The 13,040-nt window shown below is 45.8% G+C and overlaps 1 protein-coding gene across 4 annotated transcripts in view; it reads right to left on the bottom strand.

Annotated features, from left to right (window-relative positions):
* Positions 1-13,040, bottom strand: part of ENOX1 (ecto-NOX disulfide-thiol exchanger 1) — a 334,756-nt gene that overhangs the window by 87,781 nt on the left and 233,935 nt on the right. For 3 of the 4 annotated variants that reach the window (XM_048493487.1, XM_048493488.1, XM_048493489.1), the window contains one exon: positions 3,523-3,643. The exons of the other annotated variant lie outside the window; for it this stretch is intronic. In XM_048493487.1, the coding sequence (XP_048349444.1) occupies positions 3,523-3,643 (121 nt within the window). The remainder of the gene's footprint in view (positions 1-3,522; positions 3,644-13,040) is intronic. 4 annotated transcript variants of the gene reach the window in all.

Consider the following 13,040-nt stretch of genomic DNA (forward strand, 5'->3'; position numbering starts at 1 on the left):
TTCTAATTTACACAAGTTGATGTAAGCCCTGGCTAGAAAGTTCATTTAAGAAAAAGTTAAAGAAAGAAAGTTAAAGATTGAATAAGAATTTGTAGTTCCAGAATTAAACAACCCCCCGCCCCCCCTTAGCATTCATTCATGCAGTTTGGAAAATTGACAAGTACAAATTGCAGTAAATCACCATCCATCAGCTAAACAGCAGCAACTTTCCAGACCCCTATTTAAAAGCAATGATAAACAATTGTATCACATTTATTCTAGGATTAAGTCCCCCAAGTCAATTTATATGAATCAGGAAAATGGTCAGAAGAGCGAAGAAGGTGAGCTACTCGGATAAGCCAAGCATGTTACCAAGAAAGTTAATAATCTGTCAATTAACCATCTCCATGTCAGTAACCAGAAGGGAAAAAAATCTTATTGCATTATTTCAGGATCAAACAGAGTTTCTTTCGCTGCAGTAAAAGCTTTCCTAAGTGACTTGGTTAAGCGAGGTAGTGTAGAATAAGTAATCCATAGAACCCACTGCATAGAACCCATTGATTTTGCAAAACAAAGAACATTTTCTCTCTCACCCCCACGATCCTGATCACATACTTTGGAAAGCAGAGATAGCATTTATCTTGGACTGGATCCAGACTACTTTTTTCTACCCCCCGCAACCCACTGATGTCCACTAAATGGTTTACCGGGGGCGGGGGGGGGGGGATGGCATGGGGTCTGCAGTGGGAATGGGCAATTGGAAGCAGAGCCGTTCCTCCCATTGGGCAAAGTGGGCAGTTGCCCAGGGCGCCACCTTGTGGTGGCCGCAAACAATTGCAGGTTCGTTTGTGGGATTTTTTGTATTTTCAGTGTTTATTCTGTTTTTGGCCTGCAGGGGGCACAATTTTTATGCTAGCAGCACCAAAATTTCAGGGATGTTTCGGGAGACTCTCCTGATGCTATCACCGAGGTTTGGTGAGGTTTGGTTCAGGGAGTCCGTAATTTTGGGGGTCCCCCCAAAGATGGTGCCCCATCCCCATTGTTTCCAGTGGGAGCTAATAGGAGATGGGGGCTACACCTTTGAGAGCCCATAACTTTGGACCCCCTGAACAAAACTTCACCAAACCGGGGGGGGGGGGGGTATCATCAGGAGAGTCTCTTACTGATACCAACAAGATTTTGTGAAGTTTGGTTCGGGCGATCCAAAGCTATAGACTCCCAAAGGGGGTGTCCCCATCCCCCATTGTTGGCAGGGAACTGGCTAGATGGATAGGAGGGCTGAGCTTTGACTTTGGACCATGGGAACCCCTGAACCAAACTTTGCAGGGGTGGGCTATCATCAGGGAAGCTCTCTAAAGATGCTTATGAAAGATGCCTTGAAAGGTTGGTGCTAGCTTACAATTGCACCCCTGATACTTTCAGGCCAGCCCCATTTCCTCTGGGATTTTCCTTTAAACCCCCCCCCCCCTTTGGAATGGATTTTAAGGGAGAATCTGAGGTCCCCAGTTTAAACATTGAAAGTGATGCTGTTTCAGGGTGGGGGAGAATCCATCCCAAAACAGCATCACTTTCAATGTCGTTTAAACTGGGGACCCCAGATTCTCCCTTTAGGGTGGATTTAAAAGGAGAATCTGGGCTCCCTAGTTTAAACACCATTGAAAATGATGCTGTGTGGGGGTGGATGCCAGCATTACTTGTTTAAATGAGGGAACCCAGATTCTCCTTTTAAATCCACCTTAAAGGGAGAATCTGGGGTCCCCAGTTTAAACAACATTGAAAGTGATGCTGTTTCCCCCAATTGGGGGGACTGGATACAACACCATAAAATGTTTTCATAGCAGCAATGAAACATTTTGAAAGCATTTTGAAAATGTTTTCAAAAAAATATTTCTGCTGTGGGCATGGCCCATTGTTGTGTTCAGATTTGTGAGTTGGGGCATGTTCTATAATGTGATGGTGACTTTGCAACGACCTGGTGTAAAAAATCATTGTTTGGTCACAGTGGGGGAGGGTGGCTGCCCATGGGGGGGGGCATCAAACTCAGGTTTTGCCCAGGGCTCCAGTTTGCCTAGGTATGCCACTGATTGGCAGAATTTGCTAATTTAGTCTGTAATATATGAACACTGATACTGCATCAGACTTGGACTTGGCAGTGGCTCTCCAGGGACCCAAGCAGAGAAAACTCTTTCATATAACCTCCCGCCTAGCAGACTAGAGACGCTGGGGACAGAACCTGGGATCTTTAGCATGCCGAGTAGAGGCACGACCACTGAGCCACAACTCCCCCAATCTAGTCTGAAAGCCAGCAATAACTTTAACTGAGCATCTTCCAGTAAGCAGTGGGCAGCTTTAACTTATAAAATTGTTTGTTTACCACCAAAAGAAACCACCAAGTCGATGAACACATCTGAGCAATTAGCCTAAGGAAAAAAAAAATGAAAGCCTGCTTTCAAATCAGTTACTGTCTACATAATCCCTCTGAAAACTGCTCTTCCTTAAATAGGACTGCAGCTGACTGTTCTTCCAAACAAACACTGGTAGACTTAAAATTCCATGCAGACATAGAGGCATAACAGACTTCTTTTAATGGGCCTTGAATATGAGAAAGCATGCGCAGCTGCACAAGAAAAAAAATATTATAGGAGAATTAATCAGTCCAAGAAATGGCATGTCACATACAAGTTAAACCTACCTTTTCAGATAACAATACTCATTCTGCAGTTTTCAATTCCTTTTTGTGCGGCAAACTTATGATTGTATTATGCCTGCTTTACATTCTTTTTTTGTACGCTGGTACACATCTCATCTCTGACTGGAATAAATTCCAGGTAAAGGCTTTTCTTTTAGAGCTGAGGGACTGACGGTTCTATCTTGGTGAGCCTCTCCTAATCGATTAATGCCCAGGAAGCTGAGGGAGGATCCTCTGAAATCCAGGTCTGGCTGAACGTCCATCTTAACGGTTTGCTCATCTCTTAATGAGTTATGACTGTCTTGAACATTGAGAAAAACTTCTGAGAAAGCGAAATCCTCTACCTATTCCAACAGAGTTTTGCTAATGGGTAAAATCACAACTAGGGGCCTTTCCCCACTTACCTTAAGCCCCACACTACTCTCTTCAAGTAGCGCGGGGTCCTTGGGCACTCCCCACGACAGGGGCGGCCACAGCAAAGCCACCCCGACGCTGCAGCGGTCACGCCCTTTCAGCGCGCAGCATCCCTGGTGCTGGAGAAAACGGCGCCTGTTGATGACCCCGCGCAGAGCGTAGGGTCGTGGGGATGCTGGGGCGCGCACCAGGGATGCCACACGCCGAGTGGGGAAAGGCCCAATGTCACCAGCCAGAATCTTTGTAAAGTCATGTTTCCAGCATATTCATTGGGTCCCTCCTCTTAAGAAACATGCGCAATAATATACCCCCAAAATAAAAATATACGAAAAATTCACAATCGGCATCAAACCCCTGATTTTGGAAAACAAAAACAAGAACAAAAACAGACAAGCAACCAAACAGCTCCAGGTTAGTAAGGGATGGGCTTGTGGCTTTACCTGATTCATCCACTCTCGGTCTTTTATTACTGGGATTGCCGGTGCTGTCATCATCCGACATTTCCATCTCCTCCTCCCGTCGGATCCCCATGAGCTGTTCGCTCTGAGCATTCCTGAGCTCCTGGAAAGGACAAGATCCAACCCCTCACTTTGTTAGTTTGACTGGCAGACCATGAGACCTTAAAAAGAAAAACTGCACTGCTACATGCAAAACCAGAGGCAAGCCACAGAAAAACTATGCAGGGCCTGCTGATTTCCCAGTATTACAAGTGATCTCCAGAGAACAAAATCAGTTCCCCTGGAGAAGATGGCAGATTTGGCAGGTGGACTCTGCAGTATTATACCGGAGTTTGGGAGTACTGAATGATGCAGAAGTTGCTGTGCCTGTTCAAGATGTACAGTAAACTTTGACTTCTGGAAGACATGGCATCTCGTTTGGTCTGAGTTTTGCTAGCTCTCAGAGGCACTCACTTGGGTCGAATCCCCACTACCGTCTTAGCCAGGTTTCAGAACACAAACTAACCAGGTTTGAGGGACGACCTCCCCGGTCAAATCCCCACTACCGTCTTAGCCAGGTTTCAGAACACAAACGACCTCAAACCTGGTTAGTTTGTGTTCTGAAACCTGGCTAAGACGGTAGTGGGGATTCGACCTTAGAGGGGCAAATTGCAGGTTAAAGAGTAGACTAGCGTAACTCTCGCCTCCTCAATGTTTTTGAGGACTTTTAATTCAACAGGTGAAGTAGTTTGGGTTTATTTTGATCCATTAGTTCTGGTAATATTCAGGATCAGTGAGCGCAAGCTTGCCATTTCAGCAGAAGAGACAGCTCTCTTCACACACCCTTCCACCCTTTTTTATTTTCAGTCTCCTATTTCTTTTTCTTTGTTTTCTTTCTCTTCTAAATTTCCTTGGATCTGCTACAAAATTTTTAGAGTACTGAAGGAATTTAAAAAAGAAACATTTTTATCAACTAAGTTAAGTTTTCTTTGTTTTTCTTTGTAACACTTGCCTGATGTTTGAACAACCAAATGGATTTCAAGACTTATAGACTTTACAGCATCAAAGATGGATGGCCAACAATAAATGGGTTGATTTATTGACTCTCTTGAATGTGGAACTCTTCTCGGCTGTGGGATGCGATACTCAGTAAGCTCTTGGAGCGATTTATAAGTTTGTGAGAGACTTTGTTTAAGCTCTATTTTGAATCAGAGTTACTGTCATTTTGTGTGATTCGAACTTGCACAGTTGCAAGGCTTGTTGTTACTGATCAGATGGCTTGAAAATCTGGACCAAAAACATTTCTTATTTAGGATTGGCTTCATTTTTTTTTGACTGGAGTTATTATTTTCTTGGCTTGGACTGGACTTGTGTAGTTATAAAGTGTTCAGCATACTGAGTGTATTACAAACACTTGATTGTGTGCTATCAAGACTGATAAGAACTTAATTGGAGAGCTTACTTATTTGCTTCCTCGGTGAAGGTACATGGAAGTCTGACTGAGTATAGTAATAATAAGGGTTTTTTGAAAAGATTTATAGGTACTCAAGAGACTTCTTTGTAAAGGTGAAGCTACACTGAAATTTATAATTATTCAGCTAAAGACAGCTTCATACCTATCATAACTGGACTGCTTCTTGCTGACTGTGGAAAAAGAAGCAGCTATTATCTTGTTCCATTCTTTAAAAGTAAACAATCATTCTCTCCAGTCTTGCTGATAACTTTTTTTTGTTTCGGTACATTACAGCTACTTTTAGATTTTTAATACTTTTTGTGTACAATTGAAAAACCTCATTTACTTTGATATGTTGCTGTCACCTACTGGAATGGAGATAATTAAACAGCTTCAGTCAATCTCCCGGCAAATAAGCCAATCAAAACTTAATATGAAGGAAGATTTTAAGACAAGAATGACCTATAGAGTATAAGAAGATTTTAAAACAAGAATGACCTACAGAGTATAAGAAGAACCTAATCTGCGTGCTTTTATTTTGGTTAAAACTACCTACTACCTTCAGATCTTTAACTATTTACTGGAATTGTAATTCAGAGGCTAACAGAAGCCCAAAGAAAGTGGGCCAGGTCAGAACTTCACATGATCACTGAAGGTTTCTCCCAGATCCTTTTCTGGAAAAACTGAAATTACCCACACGCTTCTGGGCATGAACTGCCTGAAGTAGGTCTCTGATGAGGAAGCATTTAAATGGTTTAAATCAGGGGGCTCCAATGGGGTACCCTCCAAGTGATTTTAGAGAATGAGTGGGGCTGAGTGAGGCTTTTATCCAACAAGGCTTCCGATTTGCTGTGCTGATTTTTAAAAGCATTGCATTGCCAGCCGCTGGCACAACACAAGGCTCTTCGTTGTGTCACTGATATAAACTGCAGCAGCTGTTTTGTAGCTGGCTCCGCCTCTTGTGGCAGCTACTTTCTGGCAGTGCTCACCATGCTGTGTCCTAACTTCAAAGGTGTCCACAGGCTCAAAAATGTTAGGGACCCCCCCCCACACACACACACACAATGTTGGTTTAAATACATACTTATGTTACTATTGCAATCGTCTTTGGCTTCCAGCAATCAGTAAATGTGTTACTATTAATCAATAAACATTTGTCGAAGTCTTTCAGGACCGGAATCACTAGGGGGTTGTGGGTGTTCTGGGTTGTATGGCCATGTTCCAGTAGTAATTTCTCCTGATGTTTTGCCCGCATCTGAGGCTGAAGCATCTTAGCCACAGTGACGTCACTTCTGAGTAATAACCACAAGCTGCATTGCAATGTTTGCCCTCCCCAAGGCCTTGCCCCCACCCCGCAAAGCTCCTAGAGATTGCAGCTGTAGGAGTGCCAACCCTATTCCAGGGTGTGTGTGTGTGTGTGTGTGTGAGAGAGAGAGATAGAGAGATATTATATCTCACTCAGAATACACTGAGCGCATTAACGCTGTGAAATCTGAATAGAAGCTGTTTGAACTAAACACGGCACCTTGCCGGTTTTGTACATTTCCCACAGCCACGCTCTCCTGAAGCTAGTGCTATTTCAGACTTTGTTTTTGGCCATCCAGTCATAATGGCCTTATGGCACAGGTGTCAAACTCACGGCCCTCCAGATGTTATGGACTACAGTTCCCATCATCCCCCGCCAGCATCATCCTGGCAGGGGGATGATGGGAACTGTAGTCCAAAACATCTGGAGGGCTGCGAGTTTGACACCTGTGCCTTATGGTGACCCCGTAGGGTTTTCAGTGCGAGAGACATTCAACAGTGGCGAGCCAACACCTGTCTCTGCCTCTTGGCCCTGGCATTCCTTGGAGATTTTCCTTCCAAATACTTGCCAGGATAGACCCTGCTGAGCTTCTGAGATCTGATCATCTGGGGCTGCCAAGTCAGGGCCTATTTCAGACTGCAGGTGAGGTATTGAGATGCAGGACTAAATACTCCTCCTCACAGGCTGGCATGCCAGGGTTACAGGAAGGCACGGACTCACCTCTTTCACACTTGTTTTCTGGGTGCAGGGTGGTTGTTCGAGTTACCAATTCTGGGCTGGGATGTTCCTGGAGATTTGGGGGTGCAACTTGGACAGGGCAAGATCTGGGCAAGGCAGAGGATGATGCCACAGCATCTACTTCCAGAGCAGCCACTGATCTGTGTGGTCTGGAGATCACTTAGAACTCTGGGAGATCTCCAGGCCCCGCCTGGAGATTGGCAAGCCTAGTTGCTGTCAAGGGGGTTGCATTCAGCCATGGAAGCCCCAAACTGCAGTCTAGAAGAGTACGGCCAAGATACAATAGGAGCTAGGCCCCTACTGAGCAGACATTTCCAAGATGATTTATTTTTATTTATTTGTACCCCACCCTTCCCTGGAGAGGGTTTGGTGCCTTCCATCAGTGTCCCAGTGTCTTAGCCATGAGACCCAAGGTGAAATTACACCCTTCTAACCCCATTGGTTTGAACTGACTCATAACTCTGTTTAGGATTGTCTTGTCAATCTCTGTGGGATTTTGTGGATTCATGAGCAAATGTGAGGCTGAACAGCCAGTCCTCACAGATATTTCCCTGGAAGGAAGGGTGGCGGGGAAACGCAATCAGCAAATGTCTGGGCTTTAGAAAGACTGGGATTGCTTTTGTTCTCACAGAAAAACACAGCGTGTGTCTCTGTGTGTGTAATGGCTGCTTTCCTTATGCGAGGCGAAGGGAAGATTGAAGGAATTCCATTTTATCCTAATAATACTGTCAGGTGGAACACAAGGATGCTGCCCGGTGATTAGTGTCGAGCTTTTTAGCCTGTGGACAGCTAATTTTTCTACCAAACAAGAGCCCAATTCCCTCAGAGGTGGTTTGAAATTTTTGAAACAAGGCCGAGGCGTCACTTTCTGAGGAGTGAATGCTGCTGAAAGAACACACAATTTATTCCATGCAATTAAGGAGAGCCTGAAAAGTATTCCTTGGAGAGATGCCCCCTGAGTTCATCAGTAAATCTAATCTATTATAGTAAAGGTGTGCACGGCCCTTAATCACGCGAAAGGCACTGAAGCTAGTTAGTGTCCATTTTACACAAGATTACTTGGGAACCCAATAATGGGTCTCACATTTTTAAAAGGCATGTGCATGGGGGAAAGGCATAGTGAATCACACTCTGACACTGAGTTATGTGGAAGCATTCACCGCAACCCATACCGTGCCGGTCTCTCTCCAAAAGCCTTCAGAAGTGTATATGATAGGTGTGCTGCTGGCATGTTCCAGCTAGGGCCTGGCCAGACAGGCCAGAGTCCAGGCGGGCAGCAAGCGAGGAGTAGTCAAGACAGACCGAAATCAGGGTGGGTGGCAGGCACAGGTATGGTCAAGACAGTCCAGAGTCAGGGCACAGGCAGGGAGGCAGAGAGTCGGAAGTCAGAGGGAGACCAGGAATGTAGAGCTTACCAGGAAGTCCACTCCTTGTGCCCAGGCAGAGCTGAGCCCAAGGCAGGGTTTATATAGGAGATTCCAGCTAATGAGGCTGGGATCCTGCAAGACTTCAGTCCTCATAAGAACATAAGAACAAGCCAGCTGGATCAGACCAGAGTCCATCTAGTCCAGCTCTCTGCTACTCGCAGTGGCCCACCAGGTGCCTTTGGGAGCTCACATGCAGGATGTGAAAGCCCTTCTGCAGCTGTTGCTCCCGAGCACCTGGTCTGTTAAGGCATTTGCAATCTCAGATCAAAGAGGATCAAGATTGGTAGCCATAAATTGTATGCATCCTCCTCAGATGCAGATGCCTCCACCTTGCAGAGCCTTCTGCCAGACCAAGAAGCAATGCATGCACTTCTACTTTTACCCTTGGCCTCTGTCTCCTTTGCACCGCTGGCTCATTACTGGGATCCTCTGAGATTCCTGTTGGCTCTCCCAGCTGCACAGCATCAGGCTCTGCCTTGGCTTGCAGGGAAGGGCTTGGAGCTGGCTCTGCTGCCTGCACCTCCTCACGAGGAGGCAGCTCTGGCTCCACAGTGCCTTCAGGCTCTACGTCAGAGTGACCAGGGACTGGCTGATGACAGATATATCATCTGCATATAATCTCAAAAATGGGTGACCCTCACTGGGAAATAAACCTGGGGCTTTCTATCAGCAAACCACATGCCCCACCACCAGTCCGGTGGGATCTCTTACTAAGGTTCTGTGATTTCTGGCCATTCTTCTGGCCAGTGGAAGAATCTGCTGGCTCCGCTACCCTTTCTGAAGTTGGAGATGCTGGAGACTGTACCTGGAATCTCTGACATTTATTGCAGGTGCTCTTTGAATCTGAGGAGCAGTTTGTGATGACGTCATGAGGGCCAGTCCAAAGTAAGAAGAGACCTGCTGGATCAGACCAGTCATCCATCTAGTCTAGTATCCTGTTTCACACAGCAATCGACCAGTTATTCTGCAAGGCCAGTAACAGGACAAAGAGGTCAAGACCTTCCCCGGGTTTGCCTCCTGCTCTGGTTAATGTTTAAGTCCTGACATGGATGGCCCAGGCCATCCTAGTCTCATCAAATCTCAGAAGCTAAGCTGGCTCAGCCCTGGTTAGTACTTGGATGGGAGACCACCAAGGAAGTCCAGGGTTGCTAGGCAGAGGCAGGCAATGGCAAAACACCTGTTTGTTTCTTGCCTTGACTTCTTGCCTTGCTCAGATTAGCATGATCTCATCCGATCTTGGAAGCTAAGCAGAGTTGGGCCTGGTTAGCACTTGGATGTGAGACCACCAAGGAAGTTCAGAGATGCTACACAGAAGCAAGTCGTGGCAAGCCAACTCTGAATGTCTCTTGCTGCAAAACCCTATGAGGGCACCATTAGCGTGGTCAGCTGCCAGTTGGGAAATACCTGGACACTTAGGGGGCAGGGCCTGAGGTGGGAAGGACTTCATAAGGGTGTATAATGCCATACAGTCCACCTTCCAAAGTGGCCATTTTCTTAATGGAACTGATCTCTGTTGCCTGGAGATTAGTTGTGATAGAGGGAGATCTCCAGCCCTCATCTGGAGGTTGGGAACCAGAGCCACCATACGTTGGCTGCAACTTTAAAACCAAAAACAAACAAACACATACACACACACACACACACACACACAGAATGTAGAGTTTTGCTGCTTCTGAAATGTGGAGGTTCCTTTTCATCACCACGGCCAACAGCCGCTTTCAGACCCTTCCTCCATTCATCTCCCCAAATTCCCCTCAGTTGCTTAACCACATCCTTTGGCAGCAAATTCCGCATATAATATAACCTGTTGCGCAAAGCAGTACTTTGATTTGTTTATCCGGAATCTACATGGTGCATCTTCTCGCCAATATCGGAGCTAGCCCCAATGAGAACAGAATATGAACTTCAATTAATGTAGTAATTAGAAATTATGCCATGTTGCTCTCGTGGCAAAGGAAAAGGCAACAAATCCAAAATAGTGAATTAGGACAGACAAGTGTGTCCCGGAATCCTGCTGGCCGGATTGCCACCCACCAGAATTGGGAGGAAGGACAATTTGATTTTACGCTGGTACAGAAGTCCACAACGCTGGCTTGTGGGACGTTTCACTTATGAATTGAAGATATTCGTGTTACTTTGAAAAAATGTGTCAGGTAAAAAGATATCTGAAGATGCCAGCCACAGATGCAGGCGAAACATCAGGAGAAAATGCTACTAGAACACGGCCATACAGCCTGCAAACCACACAACACCCTATGTTTCTGTAATCTGCACAGCCAGTCATTTCTCCAGTGGTCTCCAGAAGCCCTGTTGGGCAGAGGCCCCATTTGGTCCCGCCCACTTTTAAAAACACTTGCCAGGTGCCACAGTCTATTTCCGTGGTGGCGAACCTTTGGCACTCCAGATGTTATGGACTACAATTCCCATCAGCCCCTGCCAGCATGGCCAAGTGGGGCTGATGGGAATTGTAGTCCATAACAACTGGAGTGCCAAAGATTCGCCACCACTGGTCTATTTTGTAACAATGCACAGTAGCTGCAAGTAGATTGGGGTCTCCAGGGTGGTGCCGTGGTGGGGACTCCGACCTACTTGCAGCAGCTGAGTATACTTTGAAATTTAAGACTGTGGACTGTTACAAAATAGATTGTCTTGCAACCCAAGAACTCTCTGGAAGGTATTTTTGTTCGCATGGAGGGGTTCAACTACTCTAGTCATTCTTTCATTTCTCCCCTCACCCCCAAATATTCTGTACTGCAGGCTGGGGGAGGGGGACTGGAACATCTGTAGGACTGTGGGAACTCCCTCCCCTGCCCACGCAAGGAGAAATGCTCACACAGCAGGAGCCGGACCACTGGTTCATGCTAAGGTCGTGTTTTTACAACTCTTGTTTAAAAACAAAGGACAGGAGAGCTATTACGGTTAACTAAGCAAAGATGTTTTGTAGATTTACATTAATGGAAAGTCCTTCCAGTGCATTTTGCCACATTAAAAATTGACATGCTAACAAATTAGTTCCCTCTTGAATATCTTCAGCGCAGCTAATATGAAAAACATATCAACTTCAGAAATTCATACATCTGTAACAGCTTATAAAAAACAGGCACCTCAGATTTAAGAAGATCTTTTGAATTTCTCACTCGTGAACTGTTGGTGAAGAAGGCACAAAGCGCTGTTCTTGCACCGGCCTACGTGACCTGTCAAAAGGGTCCCAAAATATTCTGTAGTCATTTGGTATGCACCATTATTGCTGTGATAATAAAGGAGTCATTCAGTATTCATGAAGATGTTTCATCCAGTGCCACAGATCTTCAATTTAGCATTAGTTAATGGGTACTTAAAATGTTACCCAAATGATTTAGATCACAGCACAATTTAGCTCTTTTCCAAACTATAAGCACAGAACATTTCCTTAATATATAATGCCACAAAATAATTAAATAAATGCACCTTACCTGCTAAAAGTGTTTCGGTTGTTTAGCTGAGGAAGCATTAAGAGGCCCGTGATGTTAAATCACGGGCAGGCTGAACTACAACAGGGGCTAAGGAAATGGATGGAGACGACTTGAAGTTTTAAAAGGTGAAAAGGAAAGCAAGGCTGTTGTACTTACTTTACAAAAAAAACGATCATAGTGTTGTATACTGAATGCAAAATCCAAGTAGGATGGTCATTTAAACCCCGTTTGGTCAATATATCATTTGTTTGCAAAAGTCTGAGATTTCTTATCTCGGGAGCCAGCCTTTTGAACTGTTGAGGAGGCAAGCCACATTTTCAGCCGGAAAGTGGCTAGCCTCTTCAGCACAGCTGCACACATGGTAGGTAGGAGTGGTTAACTGGGCACACGGGCATTGTTCCGCTACATGTTCTCTGTTCCCTTCACTTGCACAAAATTTTGTCCCGCACAAACGAAAAAGACATTTGTTTCCCAGCAGAGCCATTTATTTTGCTGGAACTCGTTTTCACCAAAATGAGCCAAGGTTCACAATCTTACTCTGTACCTGATGCATGGCAGAACTGAGCACCACACAGTTACGGCCACAATAGTCTGATTGACGTGGGTGTGCATGTCACTTGATGGCTCTAGGTCTGGTAACAGGCATGCAAATGGGGTTCTGCTGCGATCTAGGCATTCTGTTGGCTTGTCCTGTCCCATTCCCACAGTCCTGTCCCAACCTGCCCAGCCCAGCCCAACCACCCAGCCTGGCCTCTGCAGGCCCTTGTAGGTTTCTGCCCTGCCCTGCCCCTCCCCTCCCCGCTCCAGCAGCACTGCTCCCCCACAGGGCACATGTGGATCATGGCTTTCAAAAGCAATTTGTGATTTGCCCTAGCAAGAGAGGGGCAAAGTGCCAATGCCCAAGAGGCACCAGGGGGCAATTACTGAGGCTCAAACCCAGGGATCTTCAAACTATGGCCCTCCAGATGTTCATAGACTACAATTCCCATGAGCCCTACCACTTGGCCATGCTGGCAGGGGCTGATGGGAATTGTAGTCCATGAACATGCTCAAACCTAACCCCTGCTCAAACCTAACAGCAGAACCAGGGTTGGATCCTGCACTCGGGACTGCACACCCACACAACAAATGCTGATATTGCTCTT

This window comes from Sphaerodactylus townsendi, linkage group LG04 (genome assembly GCF_021028975.2).
Source record: "Sphaerodactylus townsendi isolate TG3544 linkage group LG04, MPM_Stown_v2.3, whole genome shotgun sequence".
Taxonomy (NCBI): domain Eukaryota; kingdom Metazoa; phylum Chordata; class Lepidosauria; order Squamata; family Sphaerodactylidae; genus Sphaerodactylus; species Sphaerodactylus townsendi.